Below are 12,318 nucleotides of genomic sequence, written 5' to 3' on the forward strand. Positions count from 1 at the left end.
AAAATTTATATTTCTGAAAGTTTTGAATTTTCAAAAAAAAAATTGAAACATGTCGTCTGCAGTCGACACCCGCGTGAAGAGAGTTAATGAACACGTTTTTCCTAGATTAGGCCTCCTTAATTTATTGATACAGTCAGTCTACTCTGAAGAACAAAGTACCAAAGCGGAGACACATATTGTGCCGATTTTGAAGGCCCGCATACCTGCAGCAGAGACCCAGCACTGCGCGCTGTATACGCTGTATACTCGCGCTTTGCCACTTTGTACTTCAGAGTGGACAATGGTTTTAAAAAGAATGAAAACTAAGACTGTCGTGCATTAGCAGGATGTTAAAAGTTGTTTTCAAAACGTTAAGAGGAATATCCCATTAGGGAGGTGCTTTCCATCCAAGTTTTCCGATTAAGCAATTCATTTCTTATTTCTTCAAAAGCAACATTGCAGTTTCACAAGAAATGAATACTATTTTGGGGATATTTAGTGTATCATAATAACAGGGCTTTAAGCACCCGAAATATGTTACAGATGGTCCTATTTTTTCATAACCGGGATTTTCATATTTGGGTCAAGACAATTGCTGGGAAAGGTGATGTGTTTTTGAAAATGGTCTGCGATTGTAATTTACCCAAAATGATGAAATCATACTAGCAATAGCTGCTTAAATTATGTTAAGCTTAAATATCGAGGGACAGTGAAAGAAACCCCACTTGCTTATATATTGGTTGTTTAACACGGAGTTCTATGGCGGACATAAAGTCATACTTTATGACCAAATTGCTCTATTGACCTACACTCACAACACATTTGTCTGATTCAATTTAGGTGTTTAACCCTAGAAGGCGTAGGGGGGGGGGGTGTTGTATCCCCCTAAGATTTGTTAGCCGTCATAAAAAACGCACGCGTTTACGCCCAAAGAACCTAAGCTAATTGCAGTTCCATCCTTTGTGCTCATTTTAGTGATAAAATTGTTCCCACAACATCTCTTGGTCAGTAACGACTCGTAACAACGGTATTAATTTAGTTACGTTCTTTATTATCAGCATTTAAACCATTGCAATTATTTTCCACTTATTTTGGTTAATTATTGTTTTAACTTAACTCTTATTGTAATAGTTATTTTTAATTAAAATCTTAATGTAATTTATTTAATTAAGGTCTTATTGCAATTTGCATCGTATTGTATGTTCTTCTTTTCCCTTTTTTGTATACAGCATCAGATTGCTACTCCGATGCAATTGGGCGTGAGTATCGTGGTTCAGTTCAACAAACCGTAGGTGGCAAAGAATGTCAATCCTGGACAGCACAAGATCCACACGGACACACCCGTACACCAGAAAACTATCCAGACGCTGGTCTTGGCGAACACAACTATTGCCGTAATCCAGATGATACGCCAAATGGGCCTTGGTGTTACACTACAGATCCGAATACTCGATGGGCACACTGTCCCGTGTCTAATTGTGGTAAGTCTGTGTTCCAGTAAGGTAGTCCAGTTGAAATCCATACACCATAATGTCACTCATATAAAACTCGCAGTGTGGAAGATTAAGGTCATGTCTTTCATATGTTTGCCTTTTCAAAAACAATTACTCGCAATAGTTATTTCCAAAATGTCTTATTTTTATACATTTTTGTACAGATACTGATGAGTGTGCAACAGGTACTGATAACTGTGACCAACATGCTGCTTGCACCAATACTGTAGGATCTTTCACATGTGAATGTAATACCGGTTTCACTGGAGATGGCGTAACATGCACAGGTTAGTCCAGTCTATATGAGTGTACCATATCGCAATTTTGTTAGTGAATAGTGAAATGTGCGAGGATTTCACGGAAAGGACATAAAAGTCTTCAATGGACTTTGCTGAACAGTGATATTCGCAGGACAAGTGAATCAGGATACACATCAGAGCTCTGCGATAAACAACAAGAAGAAGGTCACTGGCTAAGTAACGTTAGTAGAAAAAAGTGTATTTGATTGATTCTGACTAATTATGTATTCATGATGACATACAAATTTATTGCTAAATCATACTTTACTTTTGATTAAAGACTGAGATATTGTTAACTTAATCAAACAGTGTGTTTTGTTGTACATTGTGAAGTGAATGTTGGAAATAGGTGTTTTTGGTTTTGAGTCATTAACGACTCGTAACAACAGTATTAATTTAGTCACGTTCTTTTATTATCAGAATAGTAACCATCGCAATTATTTGACCCTTTTTTAAAAATCCAACTCTTATTGTAATAGTTATTTTTAGTTAAACTCTTTAAAGAGTTTAATTAAAATAACTAAACTCTTTTAAGAGTTTAATTTAAAAAAACCCTGTTACAGCATGTAATTTATTTAGTTAAGTCCTTATTGCAATTTGAAAATTTGTATCGTATTGAATTGTATTTTTTTTGCATACAGCATCAGAATGCTACTCCGATCCAATTGGGCGTGATTATCGTGGTTCAGTTCATCAAACCATAGATGGCAAGGAATGTCAAACTTGGACCGTACACCAATGTTTATGCCCTTGCTATAATTTGTTTGAATTTTATTTAGATCTCGTCATCATAGCACGTAAAACCAAAAAAAACCAAAAAAAAAAACAACAACAAAAAAACACTGAGCATATTGTACATGACAAGCAGATTCAAATTCAAGTGATATTACTGGTCGCATCGAGCCTTGAATCCAGAATTTGCAATTAAATAACCTTTGACCCCCAATCTGTCACAACATAATTTTGATAGTCACATTTATAATAATTTTTGTAACTTTGTGTGTGTACAGATGATAACGTGTTCACAAATCTCGTCTGTGAACATGAAACTCTTCATTTAGAATGTGGTCCCAATCAAGTCATGTCGATCATATCTGCGAACTATGGTCGGCTTGATCGAGACATCTGCAGCGACAACCAATGGAATAAGGACACTGATTCGTGTATCTCAGATGTTGCCCTGGATATAGTACGGGCCAATTGTGAAAACGTTAACTCATGTGATATTGCAGCAACTAATACTGTATTCGGGAATCCGTGTGGGAATATTTTCAAGTATCTAGAAGTATCGTATGTTTGTTTAGGTGAGTATTAATGAACATGTTTTTCCTAGATTAGGCCTCCTTAATTTATTGATACTCTGAAGAACAAAGTACCAAAGCGGAGACACATATTGTGCCGATTTTGAAGGCCCGCATACCTGCAGCAGAGACCCAGCACTGCGCGCTGTATACGCTGTATACTCGCGCTTTGCCACTTTGTACTTCAGAGTGGACAATGGTTTTTTAAAAAAAGAATGAAAACTTAGACTGTCGTGCATTAGCAGGATGTTAAAAGTTGTTTTCAAAACGTTAAGAGGAATATCCCATTAGGGAGGTGCTTTCCATCCAAGTTTTCCGATTAAGCAATTCATTTCTTATTTCTTCAAAAGCAAACATTGCAGTTTCACAAGAAATGAATACTATTTTGGGGATATTTAGTGTATCATAATAACAGGGCTTTAAGCACCCGAAATATGTTACAGATGGTCCTATTTTTTCATAACCGGGATTTTCATATTTGGGTCAAGACAATTGCTGGGAAAGGTGATGTGTTTTTGAAAATGGTCTGCGATTGTAATTTACCCAAAATGATGAAATCATACTAGCAATACCTGCTTAAATTATGTTAAGCTTAAATATCGAGGGACAGTGAAAGAAACCCCACTTGCTTATATATTGGTTGTTTAACACGGAGTTCTATGGCGGACATAAAGTCATACTTTATGACAAAATTGCTCTATTGACCTACACGCACAACACATTTGTCTGATTCAATTTAGGTGTTTAACCCTAATCCCCCTAAGATTTGTTAGCCGTCATAAAAAACGCACGCGTTTACGCCCAAAGAACCTAAGCTAATTGCAGTTCCATCCTTTGTGCTCATTTTATTGATAAAATTGTTCCCACAACATCTCTTGGTCAGTAACGACTCGTAACAACGGTATTAATTTAGTTACGTTCTTTATTATCAGCATTTAAACCATTGCAATTATTTTCCACTTATTTGTGTTAATTATTGTTTTAACTTAACTCTTATTGTAATAGTTATTTTTAATTAAAATCTTAATGTAATTTATTTAATTAAGGTCTTATTGCAATTTGCATCGTATTGTATGTTCTTCTTTTCCCTTTTTTTTGTATACAGCATCAGATTGCTACTCCGATCCAATTGGGCGTGACTATCGTGGTTCAGTTCATCAAACCACAGATGACACGGAATGTCAATCCTGGACAGCACAATATCCACACGGACACACCCGTACACCAGAAAACTATCCAGACACTGGTCTTGGCGAACACAACTATTGCCGTAATCCAGATGAAGAGGGCAGTGGGCCTTGGTGTTACACTACAGATCCGAATACTCGATGGGCACACTGTCCCGTGTCTAATTGTGGTAAGTCTGCATACCATTAAGGTAGTCCAGTTGAATCCATGATACACCCTTATGTCACCCATTTCAAATTTGCAGACTAGCCCAGTACGAGGGCACAGTGCAACAAACACTCACCATTTCCATTAGCTTCCCTCGGTAATAAAGTCTGCACAAAAAGTAACGCAGCTATTATAAATAATAATATAATAATAATGAGGCGCTTGTATAGCGCAGAAATACCTTAAAAAGGCCTCTAAGCGCTTTACATAAATATACAACCAATACACAAAATTAAAAGTTACAAAAAAAACAATGATAAAACCGCATTAAATATACAAATTTCAGGGAGTGAAAGCAGCACTCATAAACATGATCATACGATAAAACGTGATTTAAAAAGCTAACATAGTATAGGTCCAAAACATACAATATACATATGACTTAAAAACAATATAAGCAATCTGAAAAGAAAGATTGCACAAAATTGATTTATGCATGGTATCCAGCAGACGAGTTGGAGAGAGCAAAAACAGACCATCACCTCTGTGGAACGGACAAGCCGAACGATGGAAAAAACCGACAGAGGTGAGAAAACTAAAACGTCTGCTTAACTGGATACCACGCACAACATAGCAGCAAATCACATATAATTTAAACTGTTGGATTGATAAAAAGATGAGTTTTTAACAGTTTCTTGAAGGTGGCAAGTGACGCGGCATTCCTAATCTAATGGTAACCCATTCCACAACTTAGGTGAAGAAACTGAGAAGGCACGCTCTCCGTACGTTGATGTTGCTACAGTCCGTGGTACTTCAAGGAGAGAAAGCGACGACGACCGAAGGAGCGGCTCGGTTTGTAGGTGTTAAGAAGTTCTTTCAGGTAAGGTGGAGCTAGTCCATTCAGCGATTTGTATGTGATCATGAGGATTTTGAAGACAATTCGATCTTTCACAGGAAGCCAGTGCAGCTCATTTCGGCGTAAATCGTTGATATTAACGCGATGGCCACTCACTCCTAAAACAAGTCGCACGGCACTGTTTTGTACCCGTTGAAGCTTAGAAATTGCAGAACTTGTTAGACCAAAGAGCAGACTATTGTTAGCATCAAGTCTGGATGTCACAAATGCATGCACTAAACGTTCTGCCGTAGGACGGTCGATGTATTTCCGAATACGGCCAATTTTGAGATACACATTGTTCACTTGAGGTATGAGCGTCATGTACTGGTCAAATAGGACTCCAAGGTTGCGCACTTCTGAAGCAATGTCAACTTCTGAGTCGCCAACTTTGATGGTAGAAATTGGTGTCGGATTCCTGCAAAATCGCGAAGATAAATGCAACACCTCAGTCTTTGAATCGTTCAGAAGCAATCTATTTTCTGCAGCACGCTTTCACGCCACGAACGCAGTCTTCAAGGCGTTGAAGTTGGCCGTCGCTACTGGGATCCAATACAAGATACAACTGTGTATCGTCCGCGTAGATCATAGTTTCAACACCGTATGACCTAATCAAGTCTTCAAGCGGAGCAGCATAAACTGTAAACATGAATGGTCCAGCGACAGATCCTTGAGGTACGGAGCAGTTCATGAAGTGTGTCGCAGATACACTGTCGCCAATAACAACTGATTGTTGACGATTACAAAGGTAGCTAGTACACCAGGCAAGCGCTTTTCCGTGGACTCCGTAACGATCTCTCAGCCGCAGAAGTAATATCTGATGGTGGACTGTATCAAAGGCGGCCGAGAGATCGAGTAGAACAAGCACAACATCAGAACGCTGGTCAACAGCACGCAATATATCGTTCTGTACTCGCACTAGAGCAGTCTCCGTGCTGAAATGCTTGCGATACGCTGATTGTCTACTACCATACAGTTCGTTATCAAGCATGTATTCTTGAAGCTGGGCTGACGCCGCCCTCTCAACAACCTTTGAGATAAACTTCAGGTTGGAGATAGGCCTGTAGTTGTTCAGTATATTAACGTCCAGTCCAGGTTTCTTGATCAAGGGAGTTACACTAGAAACCTTGTATGATGCAGGAAAGATGCCAGATAGGAGCGAACGATTGACAATTTTAGTAATCGATGGAAGTAACTCAGGAAGGCATTCTTTTAGGAGCGAAGTTGGAATTGAGTCCAGCGAGCATGTCGACGATGGTTATTTCATGATGATACGATGGATAGTCTCTTCAGATACCTCGCAGAAATTACTGAAAGTTGAGGTATGGTTTTGTTCAGAAGGCATGGATGGTTGCAGAGTGATGTTGTCAAGCTTATCTCTAACTTTCCGGATCTTATCCGCAAAAAACTCCGCGAAGTCATTTGCCAGCTTTTCAGTGCTGTCATGGGAGGGAAGAGTTCTGTTGGAGCCAGTCGAACACATTTTGTCAACCTGTCGAAACACACTGTTTTTGGTCGCAGTCCTTCAGTTGCAATTTATGGTAGTTAGATTTTGCTTCTTCTAGCTTAGCTGAGTATTTCTTGCACTGATCACGATAGGTTTGTCTGTGTACTTCAAGTCCAGATTTACAAAACTGACGCTCACAGCGACGACGTTCCTGCTTTTCTTTACGGAGCGCCTCATCATCCCAGGGGGCATGAGGTCGCAATGAAACGCTTCTAGAAACCTCCGGAGCATGACAATCTAACAAGTCAGACATGACATTGTCAAATTGAGTACTGAGGGACTCAACGTCATAGGCTGGATCAGTCACAAGAGACGAAGCAGCGATGTCATTATTAAATGCATTGATATCGATGTCACGTAGTTTGCGAAAGCGAAACTGATGTTTGGTGACAGGTGGACGTGACACAGCAAGCTTGCAAATGACAGCAAAATGATCTGATGGAAGTGTATCATCAATTGTCAAATCAGAAATGATGGAATCGGAGCTGCGCGTAATCACCAAATCTAGCGTATGACCGCAGCGATGTGTAGGTTTGTCTACATGCTGATCAAATGAAGCAGAATCAAGAAGTTCACGAAAGATTATAGCTTCGCGATCATCCAGAACGTCCATATGGAAGTTGAAATCGCCCGCTACTACAAATGGAATAGCAAGGGATGTACATGTCTCCACAAATGCAGAAAATTCATCGAAGAACATCTTCGCTGTGAACTTGTTAACCTTGGATGGATAGGGTCGATAAATGACGTATAGCCTTATGGATGAAGATTTCGACGAAATTGTCACGTCCATTTGTTCGAAAGATTTAGCGAGAAAAGACGGGTTGATAACGATGTCAAATCCTCTGCGCAAGAGCACTGCAACACCACCACCCCGTTTCGGGCGCGGAACATGATGCATAACATAGTCAGGAAGAGCATTTTTCAAGTCAGAAAGAATTCGATTATCTCTTTCATCGCCAGTTAGCCAACTCTCAGTTATCGCTAAAATGTCCAGATGTTCGGACATCACAAGATCAATTATTGCGGAAGCTTTCTTACGCCCCCTAATTTATTGGCCATTCCAAACAGCGAACTTTGCAGAGGGTGTATTTGAATTGCACTTTTTGACACGAATCAAGTTGTGAGGATTTATTGTTTTGGTGGCACTCTCATTTCCAAGAAACTGCTGAGATGGTAATCGATTAGTAACAATCGCGTCTTAAACGCTTTCCACCTCGTCGCCCACGCTTTGTTTTTCTAACAACGTTCAATCGTTTTAGTTCATTCCACTTGTCTGGGGTGAATGCTTTTGGTTCAATAGAGTTTATCACACCTTTTCGGATAGATAACAAGGTGTCCTTCGAATATGTTAGACGACACATCATGAAAACACTAAGTAGGCCTACAGTACATGGCTGACGAATTCAACAGTACGTAAATACAGTGATGCACGAACCGAAGAAAATATCGAAAAATACTAGACAAGACGCAATTCAAAATTATCACAAAGAAGTTCAAACTGGTCACATATTACTCACAAGTTCATAAAAAGTTATAATATTGTCCACAAAATAGTTAAAACTGCAGTGAAATGCTTGTATAATCGGAGCGAAGTGAAAGTGCAGCTGATCTAGTAGAGCGCCACCATACCATACCCCTATAACTTCAGAACTAATGATGGTCTTCAAAATATTTAACATAGCGAGAATGATGATTTATTTACGCGCGTTTTGATACCCCATTGGGCAAATGTTATTCAATATTAACAACACAGTAGTGCTTTTAAAGAAGAATAACCGAATTTAAAAGTTGCAGTTTACAGCGATCAATGGTTATCATGCCAGCACTGTACAAGGTCAAACCCAACATTATCTTCGCGCTTACTTCAAATCAATACAAATAGCTGCAAAACAGATTTACGTATTAAGGGTCCGTTCGGTCAGGCCCTGCAGTTGATACCATATTTCAGGCTTTCCTGGCCAAAATTGCACGTTTGTACAGTTTTAATCGCGAAGAAAAATCAAAATAAAGCAGGACAAAGGTTTTATCGTTCCCGTGGGTTTCCAGGTTTTGTTGCATTGTATTAATTTTAAAACAAGGGGCGTTAGTTTATATTATTATTATTATTATTATTAATATTATTATTATTATTATTATTATTATTTTATTATTATTATTATTATTATTATTATTATTATTATTATTATTATTATTATTATTATTATTATTATTATTATTATTATTATTATTATTATTATTATTATTATTGTTATTATTATTATTATTATTATTATCAATGGATTCAACGGATGAATGGATTTATATATTCAAGAATTAATTCTTCCCCACATATATTCAGAGACCTGAAGCTACAGCGGAGACTGACATTAGGCTCCCGGTAGATGAATGCCAAGGCTAAGGTTTGAGGCAGCGGCTAAACTTTGTGATGTGTTTTCTATAATCATCTCTAGAAAGAAATAGAATAAGTCTACCTTTCTAGCTACATATAATGGAGTGCAATTTACAAGCACAAAAGTAGAACATTCTGTTCAATTTTATTCTGCATGGCGTGTGCAACTTCTGTGAGCTTACTCCCCTTGAACCCCTTCTAATGCATTCTACTTTAAAAACATGAACAATCATGAAAACATAGCTCAAGACACTGGCTAATATTTTTTTCTAGTTCAATTTCTAATGATGATTTTAAAGTTAGAAATCCACTTTCTGAGGGAATTTCGTCCAAGTGCAGTTCATACAGCTAACCTTGTTTTCAGTTTGGTCGTTGCCAGTGTTGTCAGAACGTCATCGTGAGTATGGTGCACAATTACTGCTATGGCAATATCAACTTTTACAATGAGTATGGCAGGAAGTATGGCACCCGATTGTTAAACAATTCAATGAATACAGTCCGAGTTGTTGTATCCATTTATGTATAATATTTTTTATAAAGTTTTGTTAGTGTATTCTGTACTAAACTCAACCCAGAAAGTATTGAAACGATTATAGATGGTCAGGTATATCGGGAACTGAAATATATAGCAAAAACTTATTTAATGTATATAAAGCACAGCTTTCTCCTGCGCATTTTGATACCTCTTTTGTTACTCCACGATATCATATGGTCGAGTTATGGGCACTTGAGTGGCTTCAAGTCGGATTTTGAAAGTTGCAGTTAGCTCCTATTCAAGCCAAATGCGTCTGAGTATATTTCTAGCCCCAAATCAAGACAAAGGACACCGATGTGCTCTGTTTACTTAACCATGAACTTTACTTTATTTTACTCCTTCGACTTCCAACTTCAATACTTGCTACCCTTTACTTATTTCTTTATCTCATGAACTCTTCCTGCTGACATCTCAATACTTGGTGTGCCCACCATCACTGTCTATCACTGCCTGGATTCGTCGTCGCATGCTCTGAACAAGATGGTTTGGTCACAGTACAACCCATTTGGCTTGAATAGGAGCCAAGTGCAACTTTCCAAATCCGACTTGAAGTCACTCAAGCGCCCATAACTCGACCAAATGATATCGTAGAGCAACAAAAGAGGTATCAAAGTACGCAGAAGAAAGCTGTGCTTTATATACATTAAATAAGTTTTTGCTACATATTTCAGTTCCGGATATATCAGACCATCTATAATCGTTTCGATAGTTTCTGGGTTGGGTTTATATTACCATTCAATTTGGGAGGCATGGGAATGGGTCGGACCCCTGCCCTTCAAAATACTCCCGGGCATTTGGATTAATTAAGCGGAACATCTGCTCTTGTATTGAAGATATCAGTAATACCCAGTTTTTGAACCTTTATCAGACTAACCACCAATTACTTTTCTGGAGTCTTGCATCCCCATGTACCGAAAATTCCAACCTATGCTTGTCTTGACAAAGACAATTAATAATTACTCTCAATAGTAAATTTCCAAAAATGCCTTATTTCATATATTTTTGTACAGATATTGATGAATGTGCGGCAGGTACTGATAACTGTGACCCAAATGCTGCTTGTACCAACACCGTCGAATCTTTCACATGTACATGTAATGCCGGTTTCACTGGAGATGGAATATCATGCAGAGGTTAGTCTATTCAATCTGGGAGGCTTGGGGATGGGCCTGACCCCATTCCAAATACTTCCGGGCATTTGGATTAATTTAGCGGATCATCTGGTCTAGTATTGAAGATATCATTAATACACAAATTTCAGCCTGTATCAGACCAACCACCGATCAAGTTTTGTATCCCTATGTACCGAAAATGCTAACCAATGTCTCATTTCATACATTTTTGTACTGATGTTGATGAATGTGCTACAGGTACTCATAACTGTGGCCAAAATGCTGCTTGCTCTAATTTCGACGGATCCTTCACATGTGTATGTGGTACCGGTTAACCGAGTTAACTGAGTAACATGCTCAGGTCAACCTATTCTGTACCACCTCACCATGTCACCATTTTCGTCATTTCAAATAATCGTCACCTACTTGTGGGTCAAAGTGCTAATTCTTATTCCATATATTCTTCTACAGATATTGACGAATGTGCTATGGATACTGATAACTGTGACGCAAATGCTGCTTGCTCTAATATCGACGGATCCTTCACATGTGTATGTGATACCGGTTACGATGGAGATGGAACAACATGCACAGGTTAGTCTATTCTATACGTGACATTAGTGTATACATGTTGCGGAGCCAAGTGGACTTACGGTCTTCTTGCGCTCAGGTCTTCAATTAGAGCAAGATGTTTTTCATTCGATATCATACATATGCTGCAATTTGTATACTGGGATTTGTTCAAATTGTGATTAATTAAATCTTGTCAACCAGAAAAACGCACTTTTTGGTTAGATGTTATCACCGACGTTGCGGCCAATACTTTTGGCCTTCTGCTGGGTGGACGATTTAGGGTCAGCCAAGGTCAATCGAAGAGCAGTATGGGTACGAGCTAAACAACCGTAAACCGTAATCTGTTACATGTTTGGGATCGGGTCATCAAGCAACCTCGTGGCATTTCAGGCATTCCTTTGAGTTCCAATGGGCTATTCCAGATGAATTCCGCACCCCCCCTATGGAAGACACTTCTGGAATTAGGGGTCAAATCAACAGCCGGAATTCACCCCTCAGCAAAACCCCATGGAAGACACAACCGGAATTTGTACAATTTACAAATTTACCTGCTGGAATTTTGATATATCAATTTAGACACATCAAAAAGTAGGGGTGAAATAGACAGCCAGAATTCACCCTCAGCAAAACCCGTATGGAAGACACAGCTGGAATTGGTACAATATTTTTATTTACCTGCTGGAATTTTGATACTACAATTTAGACACATCCAAAATGGACAGCCGGAATTCAACCCTAGCAAAACCCCTATGGAAGACAAAACCGGAATTTGTACAATTTATTGATTTATCTGCTGGAATTTTGATGTTCGAATTTGGATATCAAAAATTTACTACAGCTAAATATTTTCAAACCTCAGCACCCAGTCGAAATTGATACAATTTACCTACTTAAATT

At 38.6% G+C, this 12,318-nt stretch overlaps 1 protein-coding gene across 11 annotated transcripts in view; it reads left to right on the top strand.

The window, feature by feature from the left end:
• The window catches only part of LOC140163044 (uncharacterized), a 101,755-nt gene that overhangs the window by 7,908 nt on the left and 81,529 nt on the right, over positions 1-12,318 (top strand). For 9 of the 11 annotated variants that reach the window (XM_072186388.1, XM_072186392.1, XM_072186393.1 and 6 more), the window contains 6 exons: positions 1,209-1,460; positions 1,637-1,759; positions 2,782-3,075; positions 4,178-4,429; positions 10,747-10,869; positions 11,320-11,442. In XM_072186388.1, coding sequence (XP_072042489.1) covers positions 1,209-1,460; positions 1,637-1,759; positions 2,782-3,075; positions 4,178-4,429; positions 10,747-10,869; positions 11,320-11,442 — 1,167 coding nt within the window. The remainder of the gene's footprint in view (positions 1-1,208; positions 1,461-1,636; positions 1,760-2,781; positions 3,076-4,177; positions 4,430-10,746; positions 10,870-11,319; positions 11,443-12,318) is intronic. The other 2 variants (XM_072186395.1, XM_072186399.1) reach the window with 2 other exon arrangements.

The sequence above is a fragment of the Amphiura filiformis genome, chromosome 10 (genome assembly GCF_039555335.1).
Source record: "Amphiura filiformis chromosome 10, Afil_fr2py, whole genome shotgun sequence".
NCBI lineage: Eukaryota > Metazoa > Echinodermata > Ophiuroidea > Amphilepidida > Amphiuridae > Amphiura > Amphiura filiformis.